Source organism: Musa acuminata, chromosome BXJ2-3 (assembly GCF_036884655.1).
Source record: "Musa acuminata AAA Group cultivar baxijiao chromosome BXJ2-3, Cavendish_Baxijiao_AAA, whole genome shotgun sequence".
Taxonomy (NCBI): Eukaryota; Viridiplantae; Streptophyta; class Magnoliopsida; order Zingiberales; family Musaceae; genus Musa; species Musa acuminata.
This window is the reverse complement of record NC_088340.1, coordinates 10,921,339-10,936,431: the sequence shown is the minus strand read 5'-3', so window position 1 is coordinate 10,936,431 and position 15,093 is coordinate 10,921,339. Positions and strand designations below refer to the sequence as shown.

The 15,093-nt window shown below is 43.3% G+C and overlaps 2 protein-coding genes across 2 annotated transcripts; one reads left to right on the top strand and one right to left on the bottom strand.

The window, feature by feature from the left end:
* Nucleotides 1-3,078: 3,078 nt before the first annotated feature.
* LOC135607378 (uncharacterized) lies at nt 3,079-6,350 on the bottom strand. Its single transcript, XM_065099149.1, has 5 exons — nt 5,831-6,350; nt 5,470-5,575; nt 4,666-5,346; nt 4,054-4,249; nt 3,079-3,385 (listed from the first exon to the last, which is right to left on the bottom strand). The coding sequence occupies exons 1-5, from the start codon at nt 5,911-5,913 to the stop codon at nt 3,360-3,362; spliced, it is 1,092 nt and encodes a 363-aa protein (XP_064955221.1). The 5' UTR covers nt 5,914-6,350; the 3' UTR covers nt 3,079-3,359.
* Nucleotides 6,351-9,729: 3,379 nt separating this feature from the next.
* LOC103973145 (4-coumarate--CoA ligase 1) lies at nt 9,730-15,042 on the top strand. The gene is made up of 5 exons (XM_009387636.3): nt 9,730-10,984; nt 11,796-11,994; nt 13,953-14,166; nt 14,272-14,374; nt 14,657-15,042. The coding sequence occupies exons 1-5, from the start codon at nt 9,986-9,988 to the stop codon at nt 14,786-14,788; spliced, it is 1,647 nt and encodes a 548-aa protein (XP_009385911.2). The 5' UTR covers nt 9,730-9,985; the 3' UTR covers nt 14,789-15,042.
* The last annotated feature ends 51 nt before the right edge of the window (nt 15,043-15,093 follow it).

The window sequence follows — 15,093 nt, the reverse complement described above, 5'->3', positions numbered from 1 at the left end:
TGTGAACATTTACTATCTTTCAATATCAAACTACTTCATCACATCCTGATAAGCATTATAATTCTAAAACAATATCATCACGATGAAGTTAACCAAAGAAAATCGACACAATGTATTGGATTATGAAAATATGTGAAAATTGTTTTGCCTATCTAATACAACAAAATATGATTGAACTATCGAAAAAGGATATGATGCTTCTATATAGTGGCCTAATAATATGATTGAACTATCGAAAAAGAATATGATGCTTCCATATGGTAGCTTGATAACAAGACTAATATATGCTTATGACATAGTTATCCCACCTGATGAAGAAGTTATTAAACTAGATAGATTTAATGTCATAAATAGAAACCTACTATGAAGATTAAGGTGTCTATTCAGAAATGGGATATGGACTAAATTATTTAAAAGGACTGATCTCCTACCTGATTCAGAACCTGAAACACCTATATTTATGGGAAATCAATCTCCTCCTACTAGTCCCTTTGAGGCAACACTTCCAGCAGAGCAAGAACCCCTCTCATCTACCGACGATATAGAGACTCGAATGGACCAATTTGAACAACATCAAAATCAAATTTTAACTGAGTTGTAGCAAATTCATTAATAGCTTAATACCTTGTTTAGACATTTTGACTTGCCACCACCTGAATAGTTGTGTATGTCTTTTTGCTGATGACAAAGGGGGAGAAGTTGATGAAACCCATCTTTTTTAGTGTGCTCACTTTGATGTTGTAATCTTGTGCTCATTTTAATAATGTTGTGATCTCTTAAATTATACGACTACTTTATCATGCCTGAAGTACATTTAATATGGCTTGAAATGTATCGTGGCATGATTACTTGTAAATGTTTTATCATGCTTGATTTGATATCAAAATGCTATAATGAGGTATCATGAACTCAACTTGCTTCTTACAATTGATACCATTGTCATCTTGCATAGATTCCACGTTCGTATCAACTTTCGAAATTTGAAACTAGATATGTAGTATCATATTCTGAATTGGTAAATCATGATAAGGTTTGTATCAACTTTCGAAATTTGAAACTAGATATGTAGTATCATATTCTGAATTGGTAAATCATGATAAGTTTCATATTATGTATGTTGAATATAACTTATCAGTTTGATGCTTAAATTCAAAGGCTTGAATTCAAGAATGTCTCTTCTCAAAGTATAGCATATAGATAGGGAGAGTTAAGGTTAACTCCTTTACCAATTAGTTATCATCATAAAAAATGAAGAGATTATTGAATCTCGGATTTTGATGATAAAATTAATTGGTAAATTATTTGACCTAATCTATGTGTTGAGATAAGTATACAAGATTAACTACGATAATGGTAAGGCGTAAAGCATATAATGGGTCGGATTCGAAGATTTGGACGATGTACCGGGAGCTCGCCGAGAGTTCGTCGGAAAATCGCTGTGAGTTCGTCGGGAGTTCGTCGAAAGCGTACTAGAAGACTCGCCGAGAAGTTCACCGGAGGATCACCAAGAGAAAAAACGACATACCGAACTAATTGGTTGCCTTAATCGTAGTTAGTACAGTAGTTGAGTTAGGATTGGGAGGTAATCACACTAACTCAGATAGGGGCCAACTGGGCTCTTAACAGGGTTGAATTGGGCTGGTTGAACAGCCCACTCAGCACCTAAAGTCAGGGCCGACGGTGGCATCTCATGGGACTCGGTCTCCTAGGTGCTTTGGGCGGTGGTACCACCGACAATTAATGCTGCCAGCGATGGTACCGCCCCTATCAGGTGGTGGTACCGTCAAAACTCAGTCTCTGAGCTTTATCAGGCGGTCGTACCCAGTGTTAGGTGTCAGGTGGTGGTACCGTCAATACCCCGAAATCCGAAGATATGACATATTTTAGCTCCAATTTTAAAGCCATTGTGGCCTATAAATACCCCACCCTTTTTTGCATGAAAGGACACAAAAGTATTGGCATAATCTTGAATTTTTAGAGTGCTAAAGTGTTGTAAAAGTGCTAAAGTCTTTTTCCTCTCTTTCTAGGTGTTGAGATCATTCGAGAGAGATGTGAGACTTGTAAGGGTTATCTCCTAAACTCGTGAAAAGGAGAAATCACTGTAAAAAGTATTTGGTCTCTACCTATTGAATGAAGGTCATTAGTGGACGCCGGTGACCTCGACAGAAAGGGAATCTAAAAGTGGATGTAAGTCACAACGACCAAACCATTCTAAATTTTGGTTTACATTTTGTCTTGAGCAATTTATGTAAACTACTTTACCTTCTTATTGTATTCTCTACGCTCTTGTAAGCTTTCAAGTTAAAATATTTACGAAACGATTTTTATCGGAATCAGATTTAATCAAAACGAAGACTTTTCAAACCGGTAATTTTTTCGCTGCACTAATTTACCCTCTCTCTTAGTGTAGCTGTTGATCCTAACAAAATATTCGTGCCTACTACTGCCAAAATCTTTTAAGTCCGATCTGTAATATAGAGACCATATCTGATTCGTGTCCGAGTCCTTTTAACCAAAGAACACGATTACAATAGTTGTGCGTGACGCTGTGGTTCACACGGCGACCAACATTCTGTAGCAGCTGAATAGAATGAACATTCATTCATTCATTCATTCATTCATCTTGGATACGTATTCCAATCATATATCATCGTCCCGTGCAAGAATTCGATCATTCCCCGAAGAAGCCGGAAAGGAAATGCCCTACCAAAAGGATCTATGATCCCCTCCTAACCAAAGTAAGCAACCAAAGAATTAGAAATCGGTTCGCGCACTGCCTAGCACGGAGGAGGAAGCAATTGTTACGTTTGCTTTTTGTCAGCCATGCATGCGATATTGTGAAAAATATCTGCAACCGGGAAGTTGAGAGAGACTGCCGCCGATTCACTGCGCGCACGCTGAAACATATCAGTACACGATCGAAGTTACACACTGCTGGTGAAGCTTAACATACTGGATCGAGTTCAGTTTAAAGAGCTTGGTGGTGCTCATTGACAATGGCGGATTTGATGGTCCTTAGCATTGCGAAATCTGATTACTTCCTCATTTACACTTCACACAACAACCCAGACAACAAGAGACTAGAATAGCTTAGAGCATTAGAACCCACCAACATATAAGGCACTTACATGCTATAATGCTAATGTGACATCTTCTAAGCGTGGGAAGATTTTTTACAGATGATTGTTACCAGAGGCTTAATACAGAAAACAAAAGCAGAAAGAATCCATGAGAGGAGACTAAATATGGTGCACAGACTCGGCCGATGTAAGAATCTTCTTCACGAGCCCCTCGCTCATCCAGAATAGAACAATCTCTTTGTGGATCAGATCTTTGCCAGCAGAGTAAAATAGGAGCTTTCATGTGGAATAGAGAACGAATGGCACTGCAAACAAAGATAAAACACTGCTGAGTAACGTATCCCTTTCGGCAAAGCTCACAACATTATAAGCAAGATTGTTTTCTTTTGGACATAAATATCCATTACTGACTAGAAGGATACAGATTTCCTGTAAAATCTTTATGGCAGAAAGCCCAAAGTAACAAAAAATCATTCGAACCGTAGTTTATGAAGCCTGGTTTGACTTGATTTATTTTTTGTAGTTTATTCAAGGGCAATCTTGTCTTTCAAATTATTCTACTCACTGTTCTTATGAGTATCAAGTCTCTTTCCTTTTCTGGGTTGGTCACTCTAAGAGCAAGTGAATTAACAAACCTTAAGATGTCGAGCAGAACTTTTTTACTCTAGAATTGGAATACGAGTTGTAGACTTACTATTAGCTTATGCTGCTTTCGACGAATGTTTGGATCATTTGCTTCAACATTCTTAGAAGCCGGGCAATCATTTAAGCTTGATCAAATGCAGGTGCATTCAAGAAATGGATGGGTACAGAAAATCCTATGGTTATACCATTTGAAGAAAAAGCCTCATCTCACAGGTAACTACGGTTCAAACACAAGGAAGGACTCATAAGAACATGGTTTTCATCTTCTTCTTGCTTACCACTTAGTATAGGCATTGACTAGTTTTACCGATCAAGATGTTGAACTCACCAATTAAGATTATACTCAATACCAGCAAGAAAGTGATCCGTAAAGAACGACCAAACTGCATGTAGTACTGTGATCCCGGGATGTGCCTTTGGAATCCACCAAGCCTTCCAGCAAACTGCTGACCACTAGAAAGCTTATATTCTTCCTTGAAGCTATCGAAACAGTTCCTGCTTCTTTCGCTCAACCCGCTAATTCCCTGCTCAAAACACAGTATGACGACAAAATAAGATATTTTACCTACAAGAAAAAATACACTATAACCCTTTTGCAACAACTGTTTCTTAAGAGAAAGAAAATATATAGCTCAAGCTGAAACAAGAAACATGAGATCCTAGTTGAAACAAGATGAATAAGGTACGTATCTAGCATGCATACAATGAAATGCATATATCAGACCTCATGGACTTTGAATGCAGAATGTTATATACAAATATGGTTACGGCATCCAAGAATAAGCTTATTCAAATTAAAATGGCCTTCAATGCCTGAACAGAAGAAAGCAAGAAGCAAAGCTGAATGAAATCATAAAATAGTTATAGTCAACATACTATAAAATCGAGTCATCAAATATAATGTTCATACAGGCGCACGAGTCCAAACGTGGAACCTGACCTGAGCAAGCCGAGAAACCGCCCTAAATTGGAGGCGATGTCTCAACTGAAGATCCTCGGATTTAGCTTTCCAGAAGCTGTTCCTAAACCACCTCAACTTCGATGCGGATTCCACGGTTTTTAGAAGACCGCATAGATTAGATGCATGGTTTGGCATTTCTGATCTTATTTCAACTGCTTTGCTATCTGCACCGACATCGTCAGCAACGACAATCTTCCAAGCACCAACATCCAGCAAACTTGATGCTCTCCTCAAGCCATGCAACTGCTCCACATCAGCACATCCTTCATTGTCTTTCCTTCCGAGAGGTTCTTTCATTGCTGGTTCCACTACATGCCTACCGTCACTGCTACCGATGATTTTATCCTTTAAGCCCCTCACTGATTCAGGCCTAATTATTGCTTGAGACGAGCAATTGTCGCAATCAGATCCTTTAACATCATCCCTTGTCTCTTGCATGTTCAGTGGCACCTCAGAAAGAAAAAGGGCAAGATCATCCTGCTCTTCCGCATCTAATTGCACCCAACGCAGTGGTTGTTTCCCTTCCTCTCTTAGAGCCTTCTCTACACGAGAAATTTGTTCTGCTATCGCAGCTACGAATTGCTTGTGCCTGGTTATGGCATTCTTCTCTGATGGATAACTTCGATGCCTCAGCCTCACAGCTTTCTCGAACTCCTCCAACTGCAGATGCAGCTTAAAGCATTAATGAAGCCGAATTATCGATTTTTCTCTTAATTTGTGATCGAATGTACCAGAAATTGAAGAGTGAGTGACAATAGCAACATAGTGGAGCGAAAAGCCCACCTGCCACTTTGCAGTGCCAAGAGCGGTATGAAGCTCCCCGTGCAATTCATCTGGAGCTTCCGAATCTTTAAGATCTCGCATCCACATTCTGAACAGGGATTCCATTCTGCGATGAACAATTACCATACCCAAAAGAACGCATGAACTCTCAGAAACAAACGATCAAACACAAAGAATCTCTTTTACGAATAGAAATCTGTAATTATACCGCAATTCACAATGAAAATCAACCCAAGTCGAATCAACATGACGAGGAAAACAAATTTTCCTTTTTGCAACGGAAACACAATCATAATTCGATTTTTTTTAAGGAATTCAAACTACGAAATTGGGGAAAAAGGAGAGAGATCGAGTGGCATACACATCCGCTGATTCCTGCACTTCCTCCGCCGCGGAAAAGAACACGTCTTTCTGCCACTGATCGAAGCTACTCGCTACTGCCATCGAGGGAACCCGAGATCCTCGGCCGCCCGTCGGCCCGGGAGCCAGTCAGGGTAATCCCGATTTCACCTCCAAGTACGCGATACTTTCCTTCCGGAACCTAAAGACAGGCGCCAAAAGGAAACGCTCTCTTTTCCTTCAGTGAATAGCAAACGAGGTTGCCCAAGAAGGCAAAAGATAGCAAGGAAAACCCCCTGGAATTCCTCCACGCTTCCTCCCCAGCAACGCGATCGAACCCAGAACTGGAAGCAAGGGAGACGGAGTGAGACAGAGAGACGCAACAAGGAACCCCTCCCTCTGTTGGTCTCAAATCCCTGTCGTGGGTTCGTCGCCACGAGGAGGCGTCGGCGGTAATGTGGCAGGTGAGACGCCCACCTCCACCTCGCATCACAGGCTGTTTGAGCATCTTGTCGCAGTGGGCGAACCACCGGACCACCTGACCGTGTGTTGGACACCACGCCAGCAACTCATTTTGTCCCCAAGAGTGCATCTGTGAGCCCCGCCTGGCTCCGTGTCGTCCACCAATCCACAGTAAGCGGGTACAACTGCGGGTAGAGCAGGTACGAGGCGGGAGAGGTGTTGCTCGGGGCAACTGTACCTTGTATTTTTATGCACGCAACAAATCATCGGAAGGCCGGGGGAGAGCCTGAGCCGCTGTGAGATCCGTGCGATCGAGAATCTGACGGTGTGAGTCTGCTCCGGCTCATCTGTCGTTTTCGTCGCAACCACCAGCGGTGATCTCGTTGGGATGGGGAACGGCCATCTGCCGCGCCCGGTCGAGTTGGGTCCCACCCGAACCACCTCGCTGACCCAACCCAATTTGGCCTCGTGTCTTTTTTATTTGTTCTGGAAAATGCATCCTAATTTTATGTGGTGGCGTCTTTACGTGAGAGGAACATTCTGGAGCCAACGCAATCGTGGCTGTGGTCGCCGACAAATCGAAGAGATGAGGATTATAAACAAATCACTAAATTGATAATTAAATTTTATTTTGTTTCTAAGGGCTTTTTAGAACAAAATAAGGGTTTAGCATTATCATTAGAGTCTAAATTTTAAAATTTAAAAAAATATTTTTATAATCGGTTTGATATTTTATATTAATTCTATTAAGCTAGTTCAAATTCAATCGATCCATGATTGATTCAATTCGATTTGAGTCGAGTCATATTCATGTTGAGTCATGTTTGAATTAAAAAGATAAGAAAACATAAAAACTTTTGAGGATTATATGGAACGAATGTAATCCTATTATAGATCGTGTAATGCCTAGCAAAAAGACGATAATTATGATTTTTTTCGTTGAGCGATAATATTTTTATTCTTATCGCAACAATTATGACCTAGGTGGTAAAAAAATGTTGACAATGATAAGTCACAGTATAATTTGGGAGAAATATATATAAAGGTCAATCTAAGTTTAAATCAAACAAATTAAATAACTATTTTTTAAACCCATTTGATTTAATTCATATCAAACAAAACCAGTTCAAATAAAAAAAAATTAGAGTCAAACATGATCAACAGATATTATTTATTACTTATTAATTTTATAAAAGGATATTTTGGTCCAATCGTTAATAAAAAAAGGAGGTGTTTCATCGAATATTACGTATAGTAAATTGCTGTGGTTCCAATAAGTGGTGGTGGCATTTGTTCCAACCTCTCCACCGTATTCAGCCGCCTCCATCCACTATGCCACCGAAACACACTTGGGTGGCGCAGTTCGCCGGAGGTCAGCAACGATGACATAGAACAACATGGGGTGGCTGTCGAAAGTGCACCTATCAAGCAATGATCCATGACGTGATGAAAGCCGTCCAAGATTAGCTTGAGTTTGCCCCCAGCCCAATAATGTAAGCCGACGAAAGGGAAAGAAAGACTGTATGAGGCCTTCCTTCCATAGCTTCCGCTAAGGAATGAATGGGTATTATAATCTGCAATTTCAATTTCGAGGGACTTAATCAGAGATTTCAAGGAAAGATAAATGGACTTCAAAGCACAACAATTTACTTTTCCGTCGTGGAGGGAGGAACAACACTCGACCCGAAGCAATCGGCATGTGATGAGTTCTTCATATCTATCTGTCGACAACCCTTCGCCATACGGATGACTTTTTCTTTCTTAGGGAACAGCTGAACCATTTTGTCACGTATGAATATGATCGATCTCTCATCATTTACGCTACAAGTCAACGTGTCAGAGGTCAATGGTTCCCAAGTATTTCTTCTACACTATAAGGGTCGATTTCGATCTGGAAGGGTTGATTTAGTCGTGGGAGTGAGCCAATGATGCGCATGCTATTCAAATCATTGTTAATGCATTCTTTACCGAAGGCTTGATAATTAATTTTATTGCACGATGGAGTTTACCAGTCGTTAAATATTAAATACTAAATTAATTATATGAGATCGATGGCATTTTAGAACTACTCGGCTCCGAGAATGACAACTCAATTTAAGAGAGGGGGGGGGTGGGGGGGGGGGCTCTAACCATGTTAAAATCATGATTTAGTATTTAATTTAATTTTTTTAATTAATATTAATATTAGAAATTATTTGAAGTGCCTTTTTTCTATTATTCTCTTGTAAATCATCTTTATATAACTAATTTGTTAATGCTCATCATCAGATTTTTCAAGCAATAGTAATCGGCCGGTTTGGTGGTTGGAAATGCAACCCATTGCTGTGGGGATAAATTGGACCAAAAGTTGCTTTTTATTCAAGCAATTATTATGGGAACATAAAGAAATGACAAAGTCAAACCAACAGCTAATTTCTATCAAAAGGCCGAACGATCACAAGAGGCCACGAGAAACGACAGAAGTTGGACCCTTTTTCTCTCTCTCTCTCTCTCTCTCTCTCTCTCTCTGACACACTTGTAGTTGATAAGGATGGATTAGAAATATAGACAGCCCAGTGTGCTTCTTCTGATGCTTCAGCCATTTCCCGGAGAAGATTGAACACGGAACAACAAGTCTCGTCTCCGAAGACTACTTCCAACCAAACCTTTCGTATTAACGCCCTTCTCTCGGCTTCACGAGAGTGACGCTATGTTAATAATAATCATACGCGGTATTGGGTCTAGAGAGCGACTACCTCCGCCTGTTGATCGGAACACCTGGTTTTGCGTCGTTTACTTTTGCTACAGGTAATTACCAAGTCCATCTTTGGTCCACATCAAATACGGACCATGTCATTCTCAGGCTCACATTTTTCTATTTAGTTAGGCCAATTCTTCGGAATATGACCTTTCTTCTCACCGCTAAACCGTGTGGAATATTCTATTAAGTTAGGACGTGAACGTTGCTTCCACCCGCAATCATGTGAATAACTTTTTCTTTTTTGTTTATTTAAGAAAAATCATCGATGGAGACGGCCAATGATAGCACACTGTGAGGACGAGTCGACGAAACCACCCTACACTATCCGACCCCTCCGATCTCTGCTCGACGGCTCTGATTCGATCCTCGGCATCTACATGGTAGGTAAGACCCGCAGGTTCGGATCCCACGTCACCTTCTCCTTCGCGTGTCCTTGCCCGTCGCGATCCCCAGCCAACGGTTCGGATCGCTCCGGACCACCGAAAACAAAGGGCCACGTCGGCATGGCCTGATGACGCGGCCCCCTCGGGAGGTCACACCAGTTTTGCCGGTTCACCAAGTCAAGTTATTAGGTAAGACCCGGTCGAGAAGCGGTCCTGCCCTAGCCGCACCGCGGAATGCGCGGACGTGTCGTCATCAGACTGGCTGGAGCTATGCCGTGCGAGTCAACCGTTTGCTCCCCAACTCTGCACCCATCTCAGAACCATTTGCTTACCCATCTCACCTCCGCAGCTCATTCTTAATCCCGACCACGTCCTCACCAACTCCCAACTCCCTTCCACTCCACCGGTATATTATTGCCTCCTCTTCGCCGCCCCTTTTCCTTTTCCTCGGGACAGAGAAGAGAAACCAGAAAAGGGAGCAAAAGAACTTCAATTAGAGTTCTTCTCTCGTCTCTTCTCTGTGCTTTGCTCTTTCTTCTCTTTTCTTGCATTGTGTTGTCTTCTCATCTATCTCCGCTCCGTCGCCGTCGGGATGGGTTCGATTGCGCCACCGGAGGATATCATTTTCCGTTCCAAGCTTCCCGACATCGAGATCATCAACGACATCCCCCTACATACCTACTGCTTCGAGCGGATTGCCCAGTTCGCCCACCGCCCCTGCGTCATCGACGGCGCCACCGGCGCCGTGCTAACCTACGCCGAGGTCGACGCCGCCGCCCGCCGGTTCGCCGCGGGACTCCACGGCGTCGGCATTAGGCGGGGGGACGTGTTCATGATCCTCCTCCGCAACTCCCCTGAGTTCGTCATCGCCTTCCTCGCCGCCTCCTACGGGGGGGCCGTCGCCACCACCGCCAACCCCTTTTACACCCCCGGCGAGATCCACAAGCAGGCGGTCGGCTCCGGCGCCCGCCTGATCATCACCGAGTCGTGCTACGTGGACAAGATCCGGGAGTTTGCCCGGGAACGCGGCGTCACCATCGTCACCGTGGGAGACAGCCCCGCGCCGGAGGGCTGCCGCTCCTTCGCCGACCTCATGAGGACGGACGCAGGCGCGCTGCCGGCTGTCGAGTTTGACCCGGACGACGTGGTGGCGCTGCCGTACTCGTCGGGCACCACCGGGCTGCCCAAGGGCGTGATGCTGACGCACCGGAGCCTGATCACGAGCGTGGCCCAGCAGGTGGACGGCGACAATCCCAACCTCTACTTGCACGAGGACGACGTGCTGCTGTGCGTGCTGCCGCTTTTCCACATCTATTCCCTCAACTCGGTACTCCTGTGCGGGCTGCGGGTCGGGGCCACGATCCTGATCATGCGGCGGTTCGATGTCGGACCGTTGCTGGAGCTGGTGCAGAGGTACCAGGTGACGATCGCGCCTTTCGTGCCGCCCATCGTGCTGGAGTTCGTGAAGAGCCCGCTGGTCGACGGCTACGACCTGTCGTCGATACGGATGGTCATGTCCGGGGCGGCGCCCATGGGGAAGGAACTCGAGGACAAGTTCATGGCCAAGCTTCCCAATGCCCAGCTGGGCCAGGTGCGTCTCGAGACCACACATAGCATCCGTTTCTTTTGTTTCTTTTCGACCGAGTGCCTTTGTTGCTCTCTCGTTCTACTCCTGCCACCGGTGTGCTGCTTGGCTGTTGTATCGAAAAGTCCAACGGCCAAAGTCATTCGGATGCCTTCCCCATGAATGAAGTCTCCTCCACCCTTCGCTTTTATCACCAAACTTGTTCCTAATTTCCTGTCTCGCTAGAAGACACTCGATAGGGAGGAGTCACGTCAACATCTGTTATCATGTGTTGCTATTTGCCATCTACTCGCCGTGCCTATAATGACAACCATGACATCTGAAATGATGCTACATCACTGCACAGTTTAAGCATAATCCATGTATTCGTTGCCATCGATGCAGCGTATCGCTGTTCGTCGGTCTGCCTTTTGGATCGAGCCATATTCCTCTCATCTTATTTTCCATCCGCAAACCCCGCCCGCCTCGACGCCGGAATCAAACGGTCCAATGGATCGGATAGTAGTAGTACGAGTCAGTTGCATTTTCATATGTTTACCGTGTGCAAGTCGTTCCTGGCATTCCCAAAATTAATTTCCCCACTCGTTTACCAATATAGAGTGTCGCTAGAAGGACAAGAAAATTACGGTTTGGTCCCTCCAGGTCAGATATCTCGCTTCTCGAATTTCATGAAACTTGTTTCTTCTTCTTCTTCTCCTTTGTTTCTTCTCGAATTACCATTAGTTTTTCGTGTTCGACTTTTTCATCCAAGCTTCCATAGGCAGCATGTGGATGGTGATGAGGAACTAACACGTTGGACCTGCTCCGTACCTTGCAGGGGTACGGGATGACGGAGGCCGGGCCGGTGCTATCGATGTGCCTAGCATTCGCCAAGGAGCCGTTCGAGGTGAAGTCCGGCGCGTGCGGTTCCGTAGTCAGGAACGCCGAGATGAAGATCGTCGACCCCGAGACCGGCGCATCGTTGGGCCCGAACCAGCGCGGCGAGATCTGCATCAGAGGAGCCCAAATCATGAAAGGTGAGTTGACAGCTTCCTCGCTACCACGTTTTACATGCAATCGTGTGATGATTGGTTTGAATCGGCCGCACAACTCGCACATTCATTACGGCACACATCAAATAGGTATCATTACACAAGTTGCTAATGGGGAAAGGTGGGATGGAACCCTATGAACTAGGTAGATGGTCCACACCCAGAGCAAACCTCAGAAAGTAGAAATCGATTGCAGGTTGATGTCCAGGGAGGGAGTAAGAGATACGACTCTTAGGATTGCACAATGAGGTAAACGATGAATAATCACAAGAAATGGTAGACTGGACTTGGTACTTCGGCTGGCACCTGGTTGTTCCACCAAAATTATTATCACAAGAAATGTGTTTCTTAGAAGGCCGGCCAGAATTAGGATCCTTTTAGCTTCTTGGATGGCTACGACGTTGACTCCGCCTGTTCCTGTTCCTGTTCATACACATAGAAGGTGATTCCCCACATAGGTGTGGCAATTAGAGGGTCCCAACTCGATGCACAGTCGCCCAACTCAACCAAACCGACATGTTGTCCCGGAGTCAGTCATCCTCCACTCACCCCGCACCAATAGAAGGTGAGGGGATGAGCTAGTCAATTAATTAATTGTTTATGGCCACACCCAACTAAAAGAAAAAAAAAAGGGTCCATCTGACCAAATCATTCTGCGGATCTGAACAAGCAATGTGGGATGGAACTCAATGAACAAAAAGTCAAAAACTGAAGGATCGAGAGTAAATATTTTGTTCTGGTATGGGGTTTTGCTGCATCGAAGCTGTTCATGACAGATAGTCTTTTTCTGGTCCGCCATTGCTGTCAAATCCGGGCTCAACAGTCTGATCAATGGATCCATCAATTTTAGTGGACAGCTATAATCGAGTAGGAGGAGTTGGCCACATGTTGCCAGATGGATTTACAATTTAGCCCTTCATGCGACGCTGGACAGCTTCTTAGGCTAGTGGCTCGCTAGCAAGGTTAAATAATCGAAAGCTTTGTCTACTTGGGCTTGTTAAATATGCTAGATTAGAAAATAGCATTATGTGAATCACAAGCGAGATGGATCCAATTATGAGGCACAGTCCTTTGATGGCTCCTATTTGGCAAAGTGGCCATTAATATATATACACTACCTGAGGCAGTTCCCCATGTTCCCAATTATGTATTATATGTGTGATTGCTGCACTGTTAGTCAAAATTAGTATCAATATTAGTATGTTTGTGATCTTTATGACAAAGGTTTTTTTTTTCTTTTTTTTGTTATTGAGAAATTGATGAGCCTATCTAGTTTGCTTATTGAGCTTACCGCTAATTGTTGTTATTCCTGGAATAAAAATATCATGTGCAATATTGTTTATAGGACTTTTGTATAGCAAGCTTACCCTTCTTTTTAGGACTATCATCTATGGACCGTAAGAGCTTTCAATAAAATCCGAATGAATCTTGCATTATTGTGATATTTCTGTAGGATTTTCTAGTCTCCTACTTATTATTTCACTCAAGATAAAATTCACGAGATGTATATACCATGAGATTCGTGCTGGTTGGGTAATCACCATGTAAGAAACTAGAGTAAGTACACCGACGGCATGGTTCCCGGGAACATATAGGTGTTGTTTGTGACATGACGTTCGAACTGCAATTGCACACATTTCTGGTGTGCAAAGCTTTGATATGGACAAATAACTATTTGGTTCATGACTATATTCTATGATATGGACAAATAATTTCTTCTCCTTTCTTTCGCAGACAGTTTTCCTTTGGTAGAACGTCGTAATCAATCAGTCATTAGAAGCTCCTGTTTGGCTTCTTCTTTCATGCTCTTGGAAGAGTGCTCCTTCTATTAGAACTTTTGTATTTTTACTGGAGACGATGTTTAATTTTCTCCATCATTAATACTACGGAGAGTGATGCTTCACCTGTGGGTCACTCATCGGGACTGCGTTTTAATCATGCAGGTTACATCAATGATCCAGAGGCGACAAAGAACACCATCGACAAGGACGGTTGGCTACACACCGGAGACATCGGTTATGTGGACGACGACGACGAGGTCTTCATCGTCGACAGGCTCAAGGAGATTATCAAGTACAAAGGCTTCCAGGTAGCCCCGGCTGAGCTTGAAGCTCTGCTTATTGCCCACCCTAACATCGCTGATGCTGCTGTTGTCCCGTAAGTATTACTGCAACTCAAACATCACTATAATGGAATTTACCTTAAATAATTATCTTCCACTACAATGTATGACCAAAAAAATGATACACTAATTTTTTGCAGGATGAAAGATGAAGCAGCTGGGGAAGTTCCCGTTGCGTTTGTTGTGAGGTCGAATGGCTCCAAGATTTCCGAGGATGAGATCAAGCAATACATCTCAAAAGAGGTGAATTTTCGAGAATCAATGACTTCTATACCAAGCATTAGTCAATCTTTTGTTTGTCAGATTGCATTAGTTATTATATACACGAGAACAGGTAATCCAGAAATCCACAAGAGTTCTAGACTAGTTGACACGTTTGTTCTTTCATTTAATCTACGCAGTGAGAACTTACAATTAGTCGAAGAACTAATGTGCTAGCATGAGAGATTAGAAAAGGCTAATACCAATATAACTTTGCTTGAGACGGCTTACATTTTGTGTTTCTGAATTTTTAATCTTTTTTAGGTGGTGTTCTACAAGAGGATTAATAAGGTATTCTTCACGGAAGCTATTCCCAAGTCACCATCCGGCAAAATCTTGAGAAAGGATCTAAGAGCAAAATTAGCCGCTCGATTTCCTATCGGCCCATTTCCTTGATCGTCATCAGACCGTCCGTTATACTCTCCTTGTAACTCTCGTACGAGAGAAGGCGGCTGGAAATTCTTTCAGGACGTGGCTTCTTAGGGTCATTTGGTTTTATATCATCCCAATACAAATTATATGTTTATTTGTTTTAAATTCGTGAGATTGAGTTTGTGATGTTATTGTAAGATAAGACGTGTTTGTCGAGAGGTCCACAGACGCACTTCTCAATGTATGTGGAAAGCAATACTAATTTGTCGTATTTCCCACATCCCATTTGTAGCACGATTTAACACTTATTAGTTCCCACTTTCAGAGTT